Source organism: Mustela nivalis, assembly GCF_964662115.1.
Source record: "Mustela nivalis genome assembly, chromosome: 13".
Lineage (NCBI taxonomy): Eukaryota > Metazoa > Chordata > Mammalia > Carnivora > Mustelidae > Mustela > Mustela nivalis.
In genome coordinates this window covers 33198083-33221254 of record NC_139032.1, presented here as the reverse complement: position 1 = coordinate 33221254, position 23172 = coordinate 33198083, and the positions used below count along the sequence as shown (strand labels likewise).

The 23172-nt window shown below is 36.9% G+C and overlaps 1 protein-coding gene across 26 annotated transcripts in view; it reads right to left on the bottom strand.

Moving 5' to 3' along the window:
- KDM4C (lysine demethylase 4C) overlaps positions 1 to 23172 on the bottom strand; it is a 518729-nt gene that overhangs the window by 402106 nt on the left and 93451 nt on the right. For all 26 annotated transcript variants that reach the window (XR_014301835.1, XR_014301836.1, XR_014301837.1 and 23 more), the window contains 2 exons: positions 20256 to 20449; positions 7064 to 7113 (listed from right to left, as the gene is read on the bottom strand). Coding sequence is in view for 17 of the 26 variants with exons in the window: in XM_082695156.1 (XP_082551282.1) it covers positions 7064 to 7113; positions 20256 to 20449 (244 nt within the window). In the remaining 9 variants the exon portion in view is untranslated. The remainder of the gene's footprint in view (positions 1 to 7063; positions 7114 to 20255; positions 20450 to 23172) is intronic.

Sequence of the window (23172 nt, the reverse complement as noted above, 5' to 3'; positions counted from 1 at the left end):
GGTGGTAGTTCCACCACAGTACATATTTGTCGAAACTCACTGAACTGTATATTTAAAGGGAGTGGCTTTTATTGTAAGTATATTATACTTCAATTAATCTGACCTCCCATAATAATAATTAAATGTTTTTCAATCATTTTAGAAATAAAGGAGATACACTCTAAAAATATGTGCTCTTTCCTTCAGATGAAAATTTTTGCAAACCGTCAACTGGTTTACATTTTCTAGTATATTAGCTGTTACTAAGGAATGCCTTTTATTTATTTATTTTTTTAAGTAGGCTCCATCCCCATTGTGGACCCCAAGGCAGGGCTTGAACTCACAACCCTGAGATCAAGACCTGAGATGAGAGCAAGAGTCAGACGCTTAACTGACCGAGCCACCCAGATGCCCCACTAAAAACTCCCTTTAAATCCTAATCTCATATGACAAATATGACAAACACAAACACATGCTGTTGCTATTAAATCACCAAAGTTGCAGCGTTGAAAAAAGGTTACAAATCAAAGTTTAGTAACTTTTTCTATGGATCTGTAAACACTATTTTGGAGAAGCTTATATTAGTTATTAGTCATTTAGGAAAGAAACAAAGAAGGGAAGAAAGGAATGAGGAAAGATGAAGAAATCAGACATGTAGAATACATCTCCACATTAGCAACAGAAAATTTCATTCAAATATAATTAAAATTTACCCAAGAATACTTTGATACAGTTTTTATAATGGTTTTTGTTATATTCATATAACTAATAGGCTTAAAAATATATTGCAAGCATACAAACAAATGGTAAGGAAAAGAACACAGAAAAAGGATATGGAAGGATTGCTTCTGTGGGAAATGTTTATAGATAGATATATTGAATTTACATATGAAATTTCTTAACAACCTTATTAATGAAAAGAACCAATGAGTACGTGGGGAGAAACCCGGTAATTTTTACCCACACCCCTACATATGACATCAACTTCACAGGTTTAAGTTATAGCTGATGTTTCTGTGTGTTCTACTACTCACTGTACAATTAGTTACTCAGGAACAGGTAGAAAATTATCACATTGCAAGCTTCACTCAGCTCTAAATGTCCACAATCTACCAAAACAGGCTTCACTCTGCTCCAAGTGTCCCATGATCTATCAACATCCGTAATAGAAGAGACAGAGCTGGGGCGCCTGGGTGGCTCAGTGGGTTAAATAAAGCCTCGGCCTTCGGCTCAGGTCACGATTCCAGGGTCCTGGGATCGAGCCCCACATCGGGCTCTCTGCTTGGCAGGAGCCTGCTTCCCCCTCTTTCTCTCTGCCTGCCTCTCTGCCTCCTTGTGATCTCTGTCAAATAAATAAATAAAATCTTTAAAAAAAAAAAAAAAAAAAAGAGACAGAGCTCCATGGAGCACTCCAGAGGAGCACCAGGAAATTCACACTAATCTCAATCTTGAGAAGGATAGTGGTTCTCCTAAACAAGTGCCTTATTTTATCTCCTGAACACAGTACACAACATAACAGTCAAGCTTTTTCCATTTCATTTCCACACAGGCATAGATCAAGGACTCCCCAGGCCAAGTACTTTGGGCTCAAACAGGTCAAGGTCAAGTTATTCACAATCTTCCTGGCTCAGCTTCCACCCAAAGAATCAAAGTAGTCTTAATTTCCCTCCATAGTAATTCCCCCCCTGCTAGCTGATAGTCCCTTCCTGAATTTTCCTTTCCCAATCTCTGCTGTCACTTCTCAAAATTGTCTATCACCCTACATTAGAATTAGACTAGCTTGCTGTATGTTATGTATTACTGACCAATGCCTAAAATCCTAGAACATAGCCAGACAAAAAATATTCAGATATATTTAAACACAGACCGTGATATCTGACATCAGATTATGAGGAAAGTAAGCTTAGGGACTGTTGAATCATTCTTAATACAATCAACTGATAAAAAGATGAAAATAACATAGCCTGACAAACCATACATTGATCTCCATGCCTAGGGCATGAGTTAGGCATGAAGGCAGAGAATATATCACTGAATTTCTTCATTTTTTATGGCTTAGGGGACTCCTTAAAATTGATTATTTATAATCAAGGGTATTTTTATTTATTAGCCTTTCACAGCCAGGCATTTTAATATAATAGTTACAGACCATCAGCTAAATGAATGTTTAAGGGAATAAAGTATTTATCATTTGGAGAGCAGATAAAAGTACATTTTTTTAATCCCAAGACAGAGGTATGAAAATGGGTCAAGTTAGAATCAGTTCATAAAATTAACATGACTTGTTATTTATTGCTGCTCTTCTAGTCTCTTGACAGCAGGTTCACAATCTCTATTAGGTCAAACCCTCTGAAGGGATCTGAAGATTGCTTCCCAGAAATACACACATGTGACCAATTTCAAGTATAATTTCATAAAGTCCACAGACTCCCTACATCCCTCCCACAGACGCTTGTCCACCTTCTAGAACAGGGATCCCTACAAATTAGGCTAATACTCTTGGTTTCACAGGCTTAAATTCAAGTCATTAAAACACACATACCCCAAAACTAACTATTAAAAAAAAATTAATCCGTGCTCGCTTCGGCAGCACATATACTAAAATTGGAACGATACAGAGATTAGCATGGCCCCTGCGCAAGGATGACACACAAATTCGTGAAGCGTTCCACATTTCTATGAAATCTTGCCATTTGCGCCAACGTGGATGGAACTAGAGCGTATCATGCTTAGCGAAATAAGTCAAGCAGAGAAAGACAACTATCATATGATCTCCCTCATATGAGGAAGTGGTGATGCAACATGGGGGGCTTAAGTGAATAGGAGAAGAATAAATGAAACAAGATGGGATTGGGAGGGAGACAAACCATAAGTGACTCTTAATCTCACAAAACAAACTGAGGGTTGCTGGGGGGAAGGAGGTTGGGAGAAGGGGGGTGGGATTATGGACATTGGGGAGGGTATGTGCTTTGGTGAGTGCTGTGAAGTGTGTAAACTGGGCGATTCACAGACCTGTACCCCTGGGGATAAAAATATATGTTTATAAAAAATAAAAATTAGAAAACTTAAAAAAAATTAATCCTTCATAATAATGACTATTCTGTTCCTCCTTCCTGAATGTTGTTTTAAAATAAGTCACAACTAAAATACCTGCTAAGAAGAAGACATCCAAATGGCCAACAGATACATGAAAAAGTGCTCAACATCACTCAGCATCAGGGAAATACAAATCAAAATCATAGTGAGATATTACCTCACACCAGTCGGAATGGCTAAAATTAACAGGTTAGGAAATGACAAATGGTGGCAAGGATGCAGAGAAAGGGGAACCCTCCTACACTGTTGGTGGGAATGCAAGCTGGTTCAACCACTTTGGAAAACAGTACGGAGGTTCCTCAGAAAGTTGAAAATAGAGTTACCCTCTGACCCAGCAATTGCACTACTGGGTATTTACCCCAAAGATACAAATGTAGTGATCAGAAGGGGCACATGTACCCAAATGTTTATAGCAGCAATGTCCACAATAGCCAAACTATGGAAAGAACCTAGATGTCCATCAACAGAAGAATGGATAAAGATGTGCATATATATACAATGGAATGCAGCCATCAAAAGAAACAAAATCTTGCTATTTGCAACGATGTGGATGGAACTAGAGGGTAGAGGGTATCATGTTAAGCAAAATAAGTCAGTTAGAGAGGGGCGCCTGGGTGGCTCAGTGGGTTAAGCCTCTACCTTCGGCTCAGGTCATGATCCCAGGAGCCTGGGATCGTGTCCCGCACAGGGCTCTCTGCTCAGCAGGGAGCCTGCTTCTCCTCATCTCTCTCTCTGTCTGTCTCTCTGCCTATTTGTGATCTCTCTCTGTCAAATAAATAAATAAAATCTTTAAAAAAAAAAAAAAGTCAGTTAGAGAAAGACACTTATCATATGATCTCTCTCATAAGAGGAATTTGAGAGGCAGGGCAGGGGGTGCTGTGGAGGGTAGGGAGCGAAAAAATGAAACAAGCTGGGACCAGGAGGGAGACAAACCATAAAAGACTCTTAATCTCAGGAAACAAACTGAAGGTTGCTGGGGGGTGGGTGTTAGGGATAGGATGGCTGGGTTATGAACACTGGGGAGTGTATGTATGTGCTATGCTGAGTGCTGTGAAATGTGTAACCCTGATGATTCACAGATCTGTACCCCCTGGGGCAAATAACACATCATATTTTAATGGAAAAAAATAAAATAATAAAATAAAATACCTGCTATGTAAGTATAAGAATTCACTTTTCTTACTGCCATCTGAAACAAGATTCTTGCTGATCATTCACACTTCCAAACTCAGTTGCACAAAGCCCTAACTCATATTTTCTTTTTCCAGTAACCAAAATTTTGACCACAGTAAATCAGCTTCAATTTTTTTAATATTGGCCAGCATTTTATCCATAACAAAAGACTAATGGAAGACAGCTCTTTGTAAAAAAATTTAGTCATTCCCAATTTACTTCAACCCATACTTTGCTTAACTCAATAGAACAGCAAAGATATTGTCTTATTTCTAAAATAGATGAGATTTAGACATCCTAAAAAGTGAAAATGTTCAAAACTGTCATTCATGATTTAATATTATACCTCTATTCTCCCTTATACTTTCCATTCAATTGTATCAAACCAAAAATTAGAATGTAATAGCATTATAAGCAAACATAACAAGTATAAAAATTGCAACAATTCACTTGAATTTTTTTTATTACATTTACATCTACACAATATTGGGGGAAAACAAAACCTATATAAATGAGAAAGCAGCTGAAGGGCAAAATCAAACTCCTGTCTTTATTAGATGCAGGCTTAATGTCTTTGAGATAAAATATTTGTAGGTGCCACAGTCAATCAAGATTTCAATAGAAACCAAAGATGAAAGCATTCATGCATAAAAGGCAAGTGTGATAATTATGATGTGCAGACAAGATAATGGAAAATATCCTTGGCTGCTTTTCATTTTCTGTATCAAGTGCTGCCTTGACCTAGACATCCTATAATGTTCCATCACACTTACTGCATTATTTTATCATTTTAATTATTTAGCAGAAAGTAATTAATTTTGTTGGCATATGCTCAGTTAGGATGGGAATCCTCTACTGTCTCATTGGGTCTTTTCCCTGTTTCATTTCTCAAAATAATCCTGTAAAACAGGTTTGAATAAATGTGCAATTGATCAAAGTTCTTGTACATCCTTCAAGTTTATTAACCTCTTACTGATTAAACAAATGGTACCCATTTTCCTAGAATGTCATTTTCAGACAGTTTATGTCAAAGTTTTTGCAGACAATTTATAGTAGAAATTTTAGTGTGTGACTCCATACTGTAAAGTTTACATTGGCTCCAGGTCTCTGGTGGTGAGGCAGATAGAAAATGGTGGAATAATTATTATAGAGAAGAGTATAGTTCAGCATACAGATTTAGCACAAAGTTCACTGCCTGTGTATTTAAAGATTATGGTAATCGTTTTCTCAGCTGCACTCTAATCTTTTCTTCAGAACCAAGGTTCATCCACCTTAATATTCATGAAAATAGTCCCTAACAAAGTTCAAGATTACAATTACATTGCTATTATTACTATAATGTATTACATTATAAAAACACTAAGGCTTTATAGTTATTAGTCTGCCAAAATTATAATAATGCTTCTGACAAATGTGATACTGTAAGTGTTCCTTCTAATACTCTTCTATAATTGGGGGGAAAGTAACTTTTAGATAGCATTAACAATTTCTGTTCAGAACTGTCAAGTCAATAAAAGGGATTTTTCAGTGTCCCCATTTCATTATTAAATGAAAGCATATGTAAGACAGGAACAAAAATCCTTTCCCACTAAAAGGCAAACTAAACACACCAATTTTGAAAACAAATCAGCACCTGCCTAAAAGGACAATGGTCACTGAGGATTTGATCCTGGATAAAAAGCAAAACGTCTTACACTCAAATGCAACTCCACCTTCCCCTAGAAATAAGTCACTACCAGCCTACTTATTCCTTGGTAAGCATGGCTAGCAAAACAGATGATGTTGGCAGGGGGTGAATCAGATTCTTCTCCCTTGTATAAACAGGTATGGCAAGGTTTTCTTCTGTGTCTTAAAGACAGAAAAGAGGGGCACCTGGGTGGCTCAGTGGATTAAGTATCTGCCTTCGGCTCAAGTCATGAACTCAGGGTCCTGGGATTATGCCCCCACACTCAGGTCCCTGCTTAGTGGGGAGCCTGCTTCTCCTTCTTCCTACTACTCCCCCTGCTTGTGTGCACATGCTCTCACTCTCTCTCTCTCTCTGTGTCAAATAAATATGTAAAACCTTTAAGGTAAAAAAAAAAAAAAAAGAAAAGAAAAGAAAAGAAAGAGGAAGGCACTTTCTGCAGATACAAGTGGGTACAGAATGAACCCATTAATAGAGTTCTTCATTCTGGCCCTTACGAAGATAGATAAAGCCACAAAAAATAAAAATTCAAGTTCCAGTAAGGTATGCTTAAATTTGCCTGTCTAAGAAGGCATACATGCTCATGCTTACTGGTTATCTGCGAACAGTCATCTTAATACTTCCATGATAGCAATCCCAAACCCAGGGGGCCAAACCAGGAGTCAGAAGGAGATATAACACAATCCTTAGTGAAATAACAGGACAACATGAAGAGTATGCATAAAATACCTGCACCCTGAGATGCAGCATCAGTACTCTTTGGAATTTAACTCAAGAGTATAACTCAAAAGAAAGAAAAGTATTATTAGCACAATAATGTTAAGAAAATGTTTTATATATGTATATACACATATATATGTTACATAAAAGAAAAAATTGGAAATAATCAAAATAGGTTAAGTGTATCACTTGATGAAATACTAAGCAGCCAACTAAAATAATCATGAAGATTATACAACAGGGAAAAATAGTCACATGGTAATGTGAAAAAAAAAATTAATTGTTCAATTAGGAAAACATTAAAAACTCATTTACTTGGAAAGAGTAAAACTAATGGTGACATCCTATACCGTAAAAATACCACAATAACAAAGTATCTATCCAGATGAGAAACAAAGAAAGCAAGTTTACCTTGAGCTAGTCTTTCAAGTCGCTTTCCATGTTCCGGGGGTATTGCATACCTAAAATTTTAAACATAAATAAAAATTTTAGGTTTATAACTGCTCAGCTAGTATCCTTAGATAACATCATTAAAAAAAAAAAAAAGCCAAATTCCACTTGGACGAAATGAATGGAGATTAGAAAACCAATCGCAGAGTCATATACCTGGGACACTAGACAGAAGAAAAATAAACTGTAAACCACCTATTTCAGTGTCCAATCTCAGCATCCCAACCACATTTTTACTCATTAGGAAACAAAGGCCCAAGACCAGTAAACTACTTGGACAAGGGAGGCAGCTAGCCACAGGAGGGACACTAGAACCTCTTTTCCAACACTCACAGCATCCCAGAAGTTTGGCCTGTTTTTAAGAAAACCAAGGTAGTTGTGCTTTCTTTTAAACCTTTTAAAATGTTTTTATTGACAAGCAGGACAGAACACAAAATTATTATAGCAATATTCATACTTCCACCAAACCTTTCTAAGAACATTATACTTTCCAAATAGATTTTTTTTTAAGATTTATTTATTTATATTAGAGACAAAGAGCGAGCACATTGAGAGTGAGCACAAGCCAGAGAAGGGGCAGAGGGAGAAGGAGAAAATCCTCAAGCAGACTCTCAACCGGGCAGAGCCTGGCACACCTAAGATGAAATCAAGAGTCAGAAGCTTAACCGACAGAACCACCCAGGCACCTCTCAAATAGATTTTAAATAAAAAATTACCAGTGATAAAAAAGCACTGTTTATTGATTTTTATGATTTTATGACTTTTAAAATCTTGATTATAGAAAAAAAATTTTTCACCCTTGAACAAAAATACTCATTTCTAGTTCCCAATATTTTCAAAAGTGAAAAACTTGAACTTATCCACTGTGAACTTACTAACAAATTTTAAAACAATCATCTCATAGGCTGCCTGGGTGGCTCTGCATGGAGCCCACTTAACATTCTTTCAGTGGGGGTGGGGGGGAGGTGCCTGGGTGGGTCAGTGGGTTAAAGCCTCTGATTCAGCTCAGGTCATGATCCCAGGGTCCTGGGATCGAGCCAGAAATCCTGCTTCCTCCTCTCTCTCTGCCTGCCTTTCTGCCCACTTGTGATCTCTGTCAAATAAATAAATAAAATCTTAAAAAAAAAAAAAAAGATTCTTTCTCAGGGATCCCTCTCCCTTTGCCCCACCCTTCCTGCTCACTCACTCTGTCTTAAAATAAATAAATAAATAATAAAAACAAAATAAAAAACTCCCAATTTATTACATAAATAATAAATATTATAAGCAGTTTAATGAGGAAATTTAAGGATGTTAAAAATAAAGTGATCATTTCATGTTTTAAGTAAAAATGATGTTGTTAAGATCTACATTTGCTATGTTTACTAGCTCAATATATATTAAGTACAAGTTAATTTTTACTAAAATAATTTTTCTCATTTTACTTAACACCACACTTGGTTGCATTTAATGCCATTGATAACACATGCAAAATTTAATTGGATCCAATAGAACTAGGCAATTTTCTAAAAGAAAATGCAACCATATATCCTGTTCCCTAAGGCACTGTTAATGAAATTATTCCAACTGAATTGGGAAGATAAAATTTTAGCATAACTCAGTAACAATCATCCAATTTATTTATACACTGGCCACTTCTTACCTGTTTTTAATCCCAGTTTACATCACCAAATATACCCAGAAAAGGGAAAAAAAATCTGTATATGTCCCAGATAAGATGGTCATGTCCCAAGTCATACACATGTCCAATGTCATACACACATACACACACATATGTACACACATACGTGCTTGCATACATGTGATGGATATATGCTTGGCACAAATGGCTGAACACAGATGGGGATATACATTGAGATTCACATTTCTGAAAATTGGCATCCAAGTTAAAGCTCATTAATCTGAGGTTCAATCATATATTCAAAGAAAATATAAACCTATATATAAATTATAAATATACACATAAGTATAAACATACATATAAGGATAAAAATATATTAGACATAGTCTTTCAGTTAGTCCACACAACAGCTCTGTGAGAAAATCACACGGCTATCTTCTTCTTACTGTAAAGTCATCTTCTAAAGGGATACTTGTGAAACTTCTCGAGGCTAATCACCAGAAAGATTTTCTGCATACATTACACATATAACAAAAATTATTTAAATTGGACCCATGACCATAAGGCACTAAGTGTGTCCCCTGGATGCAAGGGGTGTAAAATGACGATTACAGGTGTGCTCCCCACTGTCTTCCAAACTACCTTCTACAGTGTGCTAAGAGTCATCTCTGCAAACTGCAGTGAATCGTGACAAAGTCCTGGACCTTCAATGGCTGACTGTAACCTGAAGGACAGAAGCCAAACTTCTCTGAAGGGCACACAGGCCTGCTGCAATCTTGGCAACTTTTCTGATGTCCCTATCAAACTTGCTCTTTGGCTTTAACAAATCACTTGAAGTTCTTTCCGGTGCCCTTGCTACTTCACACCTCCACTATTTTCCATCCCCGATTTCTTGGCTTTACATGCCCTCAATCTTGTCTACTCAATAAAAACACACATTCCGGGCTCCTAAGTGGCTCAGTTGGTTAATCAACTGCCTTCAGCTCAGGTCATAATCCCAGAGTCCTGATATCAAGTCCCACATCCAGCTCCCAGCTCCATGGGGAGTCTGCTTCTCCCTCTGACCTTCTCTTCTCTCATACTCTCTCTCTCTCTTTCTCTCAAATAAATAAATTAAACACACACACACACACACACACACACACACACACCTTCTTCCAAGCTCAGCTTGAGCCACCCCCAAGGAGAGCTTCCCCCTCCCTCTTTTGTTGCCTCACCCATCGGAATACAAGCCTCCACCATGGCGCTCAGAATTTAATTTTTTTTTACCTTTTTTGCCTCCCTCCTCTCCTCTCAACTAGACTACTATCATAACTGAACTCTGCCTGGATCTCTCCGGGCAGCTAAAGTGTTCAAAACACTATCATATAATAAGAACCTTAATTCCTTACTACCTGGCTTTCAAGGACACCCCCCCCATAGATACACACACAAACAATCTAGACTTAGCCTTAAGTATCAACAGTGTGCTTTCAGTAGACTAGACTATGAATTATTCTGTTACTCACTCCTCACCTCAAATAGGCCCCTCCATTATAATTCAAATCCCAAACCTTCAAGCCCAAATTGCACCTCCTTGAAGCTTTCATTGACCATTATAAATCTTAGCAATCTCACCCTTCTCTTTCTCCCAGTACCTTTCTGTTATATTTTTCATGTAGTATTTACCATCTACTACTTTCCAAAGCTAGATGTTGTTCAGTGTGCATAAATCTGAGTTCTATGCGGGAGAGAGCTTAACACAATCCAGAAATTGAATTACCTTTTTAACATACCTTGTATAGTACCCAGTTAATAGCCAGGCACTTTACTATCTACCACGATTGCTTGGTTATACAGCTAATACTTAATTCTTTGAAGATATGAAAGTGACTTGCCCTTCTTTGTATTCTTTGAAACCCACCAAATAAGATGCCTCCAGTACATACTGGTTTGGTGAAATTATTAATTGTTCATTTAACCTTTAGGACAGTGTTTTTGTTTCAGATATAATGAATACTGCCAACAATTCTGCTAATATTTAGAAACTATGAATCACTAATGAACTATGAACACACTAATTAGATATTTACAGGGTAATGTTTTATTTAAAACCAAAAGCTTTTATGAATTCAACAACAACAACAAAAAAGATCTAATTTGAAAGCCAAGGTAAACGTTAACAATCCCTCCGAGCACATCTTTTGGTGGTTTACTCAAAGAAGAGACCTAAAATGATGTTTTCCTGATAGGTGTAATACAAACACTACCTTGAATGAATAATATTTTTCAAAATGTAATAGATCCATTTCTCTGATACAGGTTTTCTATATGAAGTAGTCCACTGTATTTCTCTTTTCAAGATATGCTCAGTCCCTAAGTCCATTAGAAGCTCATTTACCAGCACTTCTCAAAAGAAAATTCCTACTTTTTAGATCACTCCCTGAAAGTCTCCATAATTTGGTGGGGAGTGGGTGCATCGCTAGGGCTGCCACTAATATGCTTAGAAATAAATGTTCTCAGCTTCCCCCACCCCCTCCACCCACACCTCTGTCACTGGGCTCTCTGACATAGGCAGCTGCCTGAGTCCCTCTGTCACTCCACTTAATGCGGTGTTGCTGGTGCCTCCTGCTGGCTCAGCTTCAACCTACCCTGTAACATCCAGGGCAGTCTTACCAGTCCAGAGCACAGAGAGCAGAACCTCTTCCAGGCCCATGCCATGTTCAAGTAAATCAGTCCTGAAAAAGGGCTGCTCTTTACTCCCTTCCCTTAACTGAGACTGTGTGTGAAACAGCCCTTTCCTCCTCTTGTGTTTACATTTCTTCTTCTTGATGTTTCCTCTTGCAGTCATCTCCCAAAAAGAATCAAGTTCACATTCCTAAGGACAGTTTTCTGACAAACTGACCCTCCCCCACTTTTACCTGACTTGGTCTCTATTGTTACTAAGGGACTGAAAGCTCAGTGAAAAGATTAACTGACCAATAAATAGTGTAACATCATCACAGCTACCATTTATTGAACACCTACAATATACCAGACCTCGTGCTAAAATCTGTAATCCAAGTTCTATTACTACTACCTCCATTTTACTGATGAGGAAACCAAGGCTTAGAATTTACTTAAGCAAGAAGGATAATACAGGTGGCACCCAACACCAGACCAATGTGGCTCCAAAGCCCAGGATGTGCTTTCCACCCCCTTATTCCATTCCTGTTTCCTCACCAATCACCACAAAGATGTCAACCGGAAGGAAGTGAAAGGGGCTAATAAGCACCCTTCTCCCCATAGACAATGATCACTGCAATCACTGGAGGGTAATCTAACTTTTGGAAGAAAAAGTCTTCTGCCTGCTGCTAACAGAACAAAGTTCCAATATTCACACAGAATACTTACTTCTCCCAGCTACCCTTCCTACCTTCATCCACTTTTAAAACTCACAATTTGGAAAAAAAAAAAAAAAAATCACTAACCTCTCCAGCTAAAATTACAGTGTGCATCAAGCAAAAGACAACAGCATTTTAAATAAAATGTAGATATGAAAAATAAAGCCAGTAAACCACTACTAAAGTTTCCCTTTGGTTCTTGTTACAAAAACTTGTTGAATCAAAAAGTACCTATTTATATTTCACAAAACTCAGTATTTCTGAACTGGTTAATTTACAATATGCTTTTTAATCAAGGCATATTTCTAACTGTGTCAAAAAGAAGTCTGAACAACTGTGGATTTTACATGTGTGATTATATTAACATTTTTATATTACTAATGATGTTAACATGTTTTAATATTGTGCATTTATTAAAGTATATGCGTTCATATTTTAAATTACAAAGTCTCATTAGTTAACTGCAGAAAATATAAGACTGCTTATATTCATTTCCAGTTCTTAAAAACAGATAGACGTGAGAGAAACAGGGATGCTATGGTAGGTGCCAGGCTCCCCCTTCCAGATGAGGCCCTCACTGCATTCTCCAAAGGAAGACTTCTCACCTCACCTCACACCCACTCAACATCATGTTCCCTCCCTGAAGATCCCTGAAGATCATGGCAGTGGTGGCCCATATACAATGAATGATACATACCTGAATATAAAAGCCTGATCCCCTTGCCTCAACCTGGAGCAATTCGGAAGGCATTGCCAGCTCCAGCTGCCTATGGGTTCTGCCCATGGCTCTACTGCAGTTTAACTTCCCCCCTCTGGCACACAAATCTGAGTTTCAGTGTGGGCTTCCTGAGCTACAATGAACATGTCTATAATAAGTAGGTGTCCCTTAAAGCTAGGCATCTAAAAGCATGGACTAATGAACAAGATATCTGAGCTGAGGCCTTACAAGACTAAACAAACAAACAAAAAAAACTCTGAGCAAAGGACTTCAGCCAGAGCTTAGCCCCACACTTATGGCTTCTTATGGCCTATTTCCTAAAGAACAATTAAATGAAAAAGAGAAACTCTACAAGCCACATCTGCAGACAGTCATAAGTCAGGAAACTGCAGGAAAAAAGAAATCCTAATGAGGAAATTTCATTGAATAACTGAGCATTAGAAATATAAGCAGCTCGGGCGCCTGGGTGGCTTAGTGGGTTAAGCCGCTGCCTTCGGCTCAGGTCATGATCTCAGGGTCCTGGGATCGAGTCCCACATCAGGCTCTCTGCTCGGCTGGGAGCCTGCTTCCTCCTCTCTCTCTGTGCCTACTTGTGATCTCTCTCTGTCAAATAAATAAATAAAATCTTTAAAAAAAAAAAAAAAGAAATATAAGCAGCTCTTTTTAATCTGGAATTCAAAATACAGTTCAATATCCATATACATGTAAATTAATATCCACAGCAATCATAAAAACCAAGTTATTTTTTGTCTGAAATCATTATAAAACTAGTAAAAACAGTAACTGCACAAAACTTGATTTTCAAGAAAGAATATATTTTGTGTTACTTAATCCACTGAACATTTTCTAAGATCTAAGTGTGTCTTACACATTACTAATGGGTTTTTTCCCCCTGAAATGAAAAAGATACTATGAATTATTAGTTGATACCAACTATAGGTAACATTAAAGAAGTCTTTGTTCCTTAATACTGATCTCTCCAAAATACTCAACAGATATCACAGTAAACAGTAAAGGGATTTTTCCAGGACTAGAGGATCAAATGACTGATTTTCAAACTGTTTTCCATGCCCGTCCCTTGTCTCCTCCCCACCTCCCCCTTCCTGGACCCAGTGTTTCTTGATGAAAGTGCTTCAGGAAAAGAGTTACTGAGGGACAGTATCCTACCAAACACATTTCAGCCAGGTCAGCTCTTCCTTTATTTTCAGTTTTATATATTGACCTTCTAAAGAAATTTTCACTTACAGAAAGTCTAAAAACTTCTGTCTTTCTTGAAAGGATTAGCATGGTTCCTGGCACATGAAAAAGGACTTCACTAAGGGGCATCTTGGTGGCTCAGTCAGTTAAGTGTCTGATTCTTGATTTCAGCTCAGGTCATGATCTCAGGGTCCTCGGATTGAGCCCCGCATCAGGCCCCACACTCAGAGGGAGTCTGCTTGAGATTCTCTTCCTTCTGCTCCCCCCCAACCATGTGCGTGTGCTCACTCGCTCTCTCACTCTAATAAATAAATAAATCTTTTAAAAAAAAAGAAAAAAAGGACTTCACTAAATGGAATGGAGTCAACCAAAACCAAAACATACTTCACCACCCTAGTCAAACCCTACTCCTTGGAAAATAAACTTACAAAGAATGAGTAAATTTGAGATCCTAGAAGTAGGACATAAATCTCTTTGCAAGCCTACCTGTAGATGTGCAATCTCACACACATATACACAGAGCCATCTTCCTATATGCTCAAATCAAAGAATAATTTTTGCAAAACAAATAACTAAGTAATATGTATTTTCTATAAAGCTCTATCTAAACAGTAAGATTAAAACGGTCTGAAAAGGAAGGAAGAAATATGGGGAAAAAAGATAAGCTAAGCAAAATAATTGGTGAACTATGACATTTGCCATGGTAATTTGTGAAACTAACAGGACTAATGCTTGTTTTCCATTAACTACAAAGTAAATACATTTGCATTAACCTTCTGATTTTTCCCTAAGAGTTATGGATTCGATTCAGCAATTTCTTTTCATTTTAAGGGGGCTCTCTGGTTCATGTTAAGTGATGGTGGTGGCTTTACGTGAAAGAATAGCAGCAAGTAAATAAGAGGCATCCCGGAGGAATTCACAAGCCCCTGCTATGCTTTCCAGGGGTATCAAGAGTACACAACATTCATATGCCTAAAAATAATCAGAAAAGCTTATGCAATTAATTTCACTAATAGTTGGTTAAGGTATTTATACAAATCTATTTTTCCTATTTAGAGAGTAGTAATAGTAATTAGTAATAGTAATTAAAACCAGAAAGAAACTACTTAATTCCAAGAGTATTTTCTCTATATAAACCATCAAAAGGATACAGCTTTTACCATTATCTAATTAGCCTTAATATTTGAAGTTAGAATATATTGAGTCTAAACTTACTATGTAGACAAGCAGGAGTTAGTACCATGGGTTGCTAATTCAATGTATCATTAAATATTATCAAGCTGTCCAATCCCTAAAGCCATGTTCTGCATTAGGTGTTTAAAGAAATAACCTCAATAAGAAATTCCTCAGTAAGACTGTTTATTTAACAAATATTGAGTACCTACTATGCACTACAATCATAGTAGGATTACCGTGCCAGGTATGGGAGATATGCGAGTGAACTAGAGAACTGAATTCTAAAAGTCAACAATAATTGAATACTTATTTATTAGTAAACAGCATTTCCTCTATACAGGAAGAAAGGAAGAAGAAAAAGAGCAAGGGGTAAGACGGAGGGGAGTGAATGGAGAGAGGGAAATATTCAGAGAAAGGGTGAGACAAATACCCAATTAAGAGCACCTGATCCCTAGACTGAGCCATGCTTCTAGCTTATTCCAACCATATACACTAGCAGATATCCTTTTGCTTAAACTAGGTTTGTGTCATTTAGAACCAAGAATTCTTATTAATATATGATCTATGTGGTCTTAGATAGGACATGCAATATGTATTTAACTGAAATTTATGAAATATTATTGACTGAGCACTTATGATATATCAAGAGCTGTGGCACATGCTTTATACACTGTATTTTACTTCATCCACAAAACCTTAGAACCTTCGGAGTGTTTTAGGAGAAGAAACTGAGGCATGGAGGTTATATAATAACTGCCCAGGTCACATGCTCAGTAAAAAGTAATGTCAGAACTCAAAACACAAGACTCAGGTACAAAAACCTCTTGCTCTTCACACAATACTGAACAAATGATCTAATGAAAAAGCATCAAACTAAGTTTAAACTATCTATCCTAAATAATCTGATACTTCTTAATGCTACATGGTACTTTTATAAAACCTCACAGTTGAATAAAATTTAACGAAGTCCAAAATACTACAGCCCATTCTTAATTTTTCTAAAAACATCCAGGAGAAAACTTCTTGCCTGATTTTAGACATTTTCATAGCTTAAGACAAGTCCTCTCAAATCTGACCTCATTCTCTAGAGAGTAAGTCTGGAAGTCTCTTATTCACTGTGTTTGGACACAGGATTTGAGGAACCATCTAAATTCTACATCTCCCAGCAATTAACCACTATCACATATGACATTTGAAAGGGAAAATTATATTTCATTTAGCCTTGAAAACCCTACTGTATTATATAGAGATATATCTTGCCAAGTTCAGGCTTAGTCATTACTAAGACCTAAAAATGATTTTCATAAGGTTATTAAGATAATAGTAATTGGAAATATTTGTATAGTACTTTTTACATCGCACTTTTACAGAAAATATATCCCTGGACCCTCCTAGAAGTTCTATAAGGAGAGAGAGAATAAATCATGCCTCCATTCAGCAGTTAAAGAAATTCATGATGAAAAAAGTAGTTATTTGCCCAAGTCATTCAGCCGGTAAGTGACAGACTGAGATTTTAAAACAGGCCTTCTGGCTCCAAAGTCAATGTCCATTCCAAGAAAATAAATACTTTACCAATGACTGCTAAAGCACTTTTCCATCTGCTTATTTAAAGCATTCTTTCTCCCCTAAACCTTTATGCCAGAAATATTTAAATAAATCATCATCTCCTCTAAAGTCTCTTCACTACAACCCTGGTTCATGCACACTTACTCAGCAAAATCTGCCACACTCAGTGCCCAGAAAAGTATGTCTCAAGGCTTCTACCTGGATCTGTGCATCTGCAGCTACTCAGAAATCCCAGGAAAATGAGTGTTCTTAATTAACTATACTTTGGACAAAAATCTTTATAAAATGTTCTATATATTTCCTTGTTTGCCCTTAAACAAACTGTTGCAAAACAACACTCTCCTGATACAAACAAGAATTATGTACAGAGCCTCGGTCCTATAGCCAGGCCTTATGTTAAGTGCTGATGATTCAAAGGCAGACACAGACCCCAACTTCAAGGCAGCACAGGAAACTGTGAGGAGGTAGTCAAAAGCACCTGGTGCAAAAACAAATATCTTAAAGTAGGGGCAGCAGATAGTCCAGAAAGCCTCTGGGCAAAAAAGAAGAGATATGCAGGCAGAGAACACTGTAAACATGGAATTAAGGAGGAAATCTTAGGCAATTTTGCAACAATCACATCCAAAAGCTGATGGCTTAAGGGAAGAATTGAAGAAGTCAAAATTCAACACCAGCCTATAAGGCCTGAAGGAAAAGACACATTGCTAGGTTCAGAGATGTCAAGCACAGATGAGAGCACCCCCGTAGAAAAGTAAACACAACTATCCCACATACAACTCAATAAGAAGATAGCAGAAAACAAAACCAGTGCTCGTACATGCATGCACACAGAGAACCTTATGTCACCTCCTCATCTTCTCATTTCCTAGATAGGGTAAGCCCTGAGCTGGGCTCCTTGCTCAGTGTGGAGTCAACAGGAGATTATCTCCCTCTCCCTCTTCCTCCCCTTCTGCTCCTCTTACCCCCAACCACCCCAACACCTCTCTAAAATAAATAAAATCCTTCAAAATAAACAAACAAAGGAGTATAGTTATCTGTCCAAAGCCACAAACGTTAGTAGTAGAATAAGGAATAGAGCCCAGATTGCTGTCCCTTGAATCTAAGCTCTGCTAACAGACACTGCCTACCTCCCATATTTATATAAATTTGTACTGCTTCTACTACCTTTCAAAGCTCACTTAAAATATATCATGATGAGTACTAAAATGAATTTTAGTGATAAAACAATTTAACTCAAAATTATTTATGCTGAACTAATATAATCTTTCATAAATCTACTTGGAAATATCCTTAGAGTCATTTATATCATTCTTTTCTACAGTAGTTATCTTAGAAAGTGGAATGTAGATTAGTGGTCATAACTCACTGCTGGGTTTTATTATTTTATCATTATAAATAATGATCAAGGTTAAAGATAACAGTGACATTATAAATCTACCTTTAATGCATATAATGAAGTCTATATGTCTATAGTAACTAATAGAGTAATTACAGAAAATATAAATGCTAGCTGAAAGAAATTCTTTGAAAATGGGCATAATTATTCTCATTCATGAACAGTGGTACTCTTTCACAAAGCCACAAGACTCTAGAATCAGTTTTCTCCCTGACCAGAATACTCTCCCCTAAGTGATCTTTAGGAGATAACATAATTCTGTTCAGGAAGTACGGTGGAAAGGATCATCTTTCTTGATAAGAAAGCAGAGATATCATCAAAACTCCTCTAATAGTGGGGGGTGGGGGAATAAAATAAACTCCTCTAATACTATAATTTCAAATTATTGTCCTGGGCATTCTCATTAGCTAACATCTAAAACACCTCCAGAAAAATTTTGTTACTAACTTTTCCGATTTCTTAAAGAAAATAAAGTATATAGTTGCCTATACACTAAATTTTACCAACATGGGTTGGATTTACCCATTTCATTTAATTTTGTTCACACTGAAAGTGAATATCAGAAAGAGCATGGAGGTAATTATGCGGCTGAGAGACTGCCCAGGTGCCTAGGAATTGCTTAAAATATTTATCTAAGTCTCTCAAAGTTAAGTCCCAAAAGTACTAAAGGATGACATTCCAACAGATGTTATGGTGGTGTTGAAGAAACATGACAAAGACCCACATGGCCTTAAGCATGTGCTCAAAACTGGCCCTCAGTAAATACCTATGTAATGAATAGTTCCATCATATCAGTCTGTCACAAAGGCCTCTCTGGGTCCTAGACCACCTATTAAAAATGTTTTATTTAAAATATTTAAAATTTTTATTTATTCCATTTAGAGAGCAGATTGCTCAGGATATATGAAATGAAACACGCAAGTAAAACACCTTTAATATATGTTAAACAGCCTCCCCCTTTTTTTAGATCATAAAACTCCATAAGAAATCAGAACTGCCTGGATTTTTCTTGTATGCCCTAGGAACTTTGCTCTTCTACCTAAAACTTGCCTTCCAACTAAATGTCATTTGTGATTATTAGGAACTTTTGCTATATTTGAATTTTTTGATGAAAATTTACAACTTCATACTCAACACATGAAAAAAACCTCAAGGGCAAGTGATAATGGCAAAATGGAGGTAGAAATTATCCCCAAATTACTGCATCTCAATACCTAATCAGCAGGAGAACTTGGAAAGAGGCCATTATCTTTAGGAGGCAGGAAAGCTACTGGGTTGACACAAGCACCTAAAGAGCAACCTATCATGTTCACATCCATTGAAAGCATCATCTTTCCTGTATTGGTCAAGGTCATATCTCATATGCTTCTGTCTGTGTTCTCCTGCATATATGTGTATTATAGAAAACAGAATTGATATTTAAATTTCCCTAAAACTAAAACCCACAAAAACAAGTTCAAAACAGGAAACTGGCTAACCACAAAGGATCCCAGGATAACTGACAAACTAGCAATTATGTATGTGTACTAGCAAGTACAGAAGAATATACTACATGATGTATTTTACAAAGCCACACATCTTTAAGTCATTGCTCAGAAAGACATGGGAAGAGGCTCACAAACACAGGAAACTGCAAGTTAAGAACACATATTAACAATAACATTCTTTTCCCCTGCCCATCACCCAAAGAGCAAGAGCAGGCCTCTTGATTGATCCCTCCATTCCTACTCTTATCATTTATTTAGAAGAAGCTGGACCAGAATATCATTACTGTTACCTAATACCCAACATCAATGAAGTCACCTTTCACTCTTAACTATTTCCAGCATACCTTCCAACAAATGCTCAGAGAAGTTAAAATGCCTAACAAATTCTTTTATCAATCCATGCCCCACAAAATGATCTGCAAGCCACTTTAGATTCACCAGTCACCACTAGCTTTACAGTTTTGAGCAAAACCATGGGCAAAACAGAACACAATCAATTATTACACTCAAAAACTTTCAATTCACATAAATCTGAATTCACCAGATAAGGGAAGAAAATCCTCTTCAGTAGGTTCATATTGCCCAAATTTCAAAACTCTTAAGCAAATGAATATTAAACATGTAACTTGCCAAGACTTGGGCTCTCCAAAGTGGAGATAATTAATGCTGTAGAGGTCCATATCCTCGGTGTGCCACGCGAATGTGGTTTTCCACATGCCAAAATAGAGATAAGGGGTATTTACACCCTCTATAGAAATACCGCACTCTTCCTCAACCACATCCAAGACTGTATTTAGGCGAGCTATGTTCCATTCATCCACACCCTGGAACCAGGAGAGAGAAAAAAAAAAAAAATCAAACATTAATAAGCTAATAAAGATAACATTTACTAATCAAACTGTCATGTGACAAAATTATCATACTGTGTATTTTAATTCACTGAGAAATGAAAAATAGAGAAATCATTATTCAGGTGATATATCAATTATTAATTATCCAAGATTATTACTGGCATAATGTAGCTCTATATGAACATAAGTATGAAAGTATAGCAAAAAAACTTCCTGATCCAAATGCAAGTATAAATTAAATCCCCACCCCTCACCTGTTGTTTGTAAAAAAAAATCACTGATTCAAAGAATATGATTTGAAGTGAGCTTTTCCATGTTTGGCACACAAGCCTTTTATTTGAGAAAGGAGGTAGCGTTTTCCTTTTTAATTTATTTGTACATTATTTTAGAAGTCATGTTCAATATCAGACATTATCTCAAGATACCAATGGCAAAATATTTCTTTTGGGCTCCCACTCTCATCCCTATTCATTTCATTTTAGCACGTGATACATCATTTCCTAAAAATTCCACCTCTAATTATGGGGAAAACTCAGAGATTTTTCTTCTAAACCAGAGATTTTTGTGCTTTTACTGTTCCTTCAACTAAATATTAACTTCTTACGTTGATGGGAAGTTTTAAACACAGAACAACTGATTAAAAAATAGTTATCCAAACTTTAATAAAATTGCTGGGAAGGGCGCCTGGGTGGCTCAGTGGGTTAAGCCGCTGCCTTCAGCTCAGGTCATGATCTCGGGGTCCTGGGATCGAGTCCCGCATCGGGCTCTCTGCTCAGCCGGGAGCCTGCTTCTCTCTCTCTCTCTCTCTCTCTCTCTCTCTGCCTGCCTCTCTGTCTACTTGTGATCTCTGTCAAATAAACAAATAAAATCTTTAAAAAAAAAATTGCTGGGAAAATCTAGTTTTACAGCAATAATGGTGATGATAGAAAGAAAAGGATAGAATCACTGATACTAGGAAAAGATTCTGGTTTTATTATAACTTACCAATTACTCAATTATAACTCATAACTGCTTAAGATCTTTAAAAAACTATGTATTTTTCCTTTTATAAGAAATACATGCCTTTCTCATAATGAAACATAAACATTAGGGATTGGGCCCATTCGATGCAATCATGAGGAAACTGCAATCCCTTTAAATCTAATTTAGTCTCCTCGTGGTGCTATTAAAGAAGTTTATTAAATGTGTTCCCTCTATACTGATAAGACCTTCTCCAATGACTACATAGACTACCACATCTAACATTTCCCTTATACACTAAAAACTTCCAGGGTTGTTCTGTTTTTATACAGGTCTGTAGACAATTCTCTAATCAGTGTACTAACTTTACTTCCTCATGCTTTGGGTTAGGAAAGTTTTTGATGCAGCAGTTACTGAAGTTCTGCCTCAGGTGACATAATTAAAAGTCCCAGGGAAAATAATTTAATTCCCAAATTCCCCTAAGCAGCCACTCTATCTACAACTTAAACCCCACAGTGGGAAGTGTGCATTTAGAAATTGGTCAAAGTATCTATTTAGAGAAGATCCTAGATTCCAACTTATGAGACCTCATAAAAATTAAATCACATTCTATAAAATGTTTTATCACACTCTATTTATAGTGATGCAGTCTCTCAACTCTAGTCCAATCAGACCTCAGTCCAATCACTCTAATAATAGAGTCCAATTTGAAAGTCATTACTGAGGCAATGAATCTAAAGTAATAAATGAGCACCATATTACAGGAATCATTTTAAAACTGAATGAGCTTGAAAATTTAAGAACAAACTATTCCTCTGAAATTCCTAAGATTCTTTTCTTTATTTCTAACTGATATTATCTTTCAGGAATAACTGAAGCTAAATCCTTTGACATCCCTTGACCTGCAGCTCTAAGGGAAAGAAAGTGAAGAAGAAAGAATACTGAAAGAAGACCTAGATTATAGCCCCAGCTCTGCCACTGACCAGGGCAAAAATCACTGAGACTTTCTGTGCTTTCAGTCTGACTTCATGAAAACATGAGAGCTACAACATCTTCCTCGAGTTGTTCAGAGTACTGAATATACTAACAGACACAAAATCTTTGGAAAATAACACCTACTATTTCTTAGAACCTATGAAATAGACATCTCCACTATTCTCTAATAAGTCTGACTAGAAAGCCTCCCCAAACAATGAGATAAGTGATAATAAAGTCCTGTGAAATTCTTTCCATTAATGGTTCTTTCCATAAATGGGCAAGTAACATATTTGCAGTACTTTCTTCTGGACAGAGCCATAGTTGCCATGATGCTGAAATTCAATTTATTTTATTAAAACAAAAAGTCATAATATTTCAACTAAAGAGGTTATATTAAGAGTAACTGACATAACACAGACTAAGAATAAATCTTACTGCTTCAAAATTCCTTCTCCAATTTGTGTCCTCTACTACTGACTGAACTACCTAACAGCTACCAAGGACAAACTCTGCTCAAACACTGAGAGTCCAGGTTGTCCTCAGAGAGTTAGAAAAGCAGTACACCAGGGCGCCTGGGTGGCTCAGCGGGTTAAGGCCTCTGCCTTCAGCTCAGATCATGATCCGAGGGTCCTGGGATCAAGCCCCACAGCGGGCTCTCTGCTTTCTCCTTTCTCTCTGCCTGCCTCTCTGCCTACCTGTGATCTCTGTCTGTCAAATAAATAAATAAAATCTATTAAAAAAAAAAAAAGAAAAGGAGT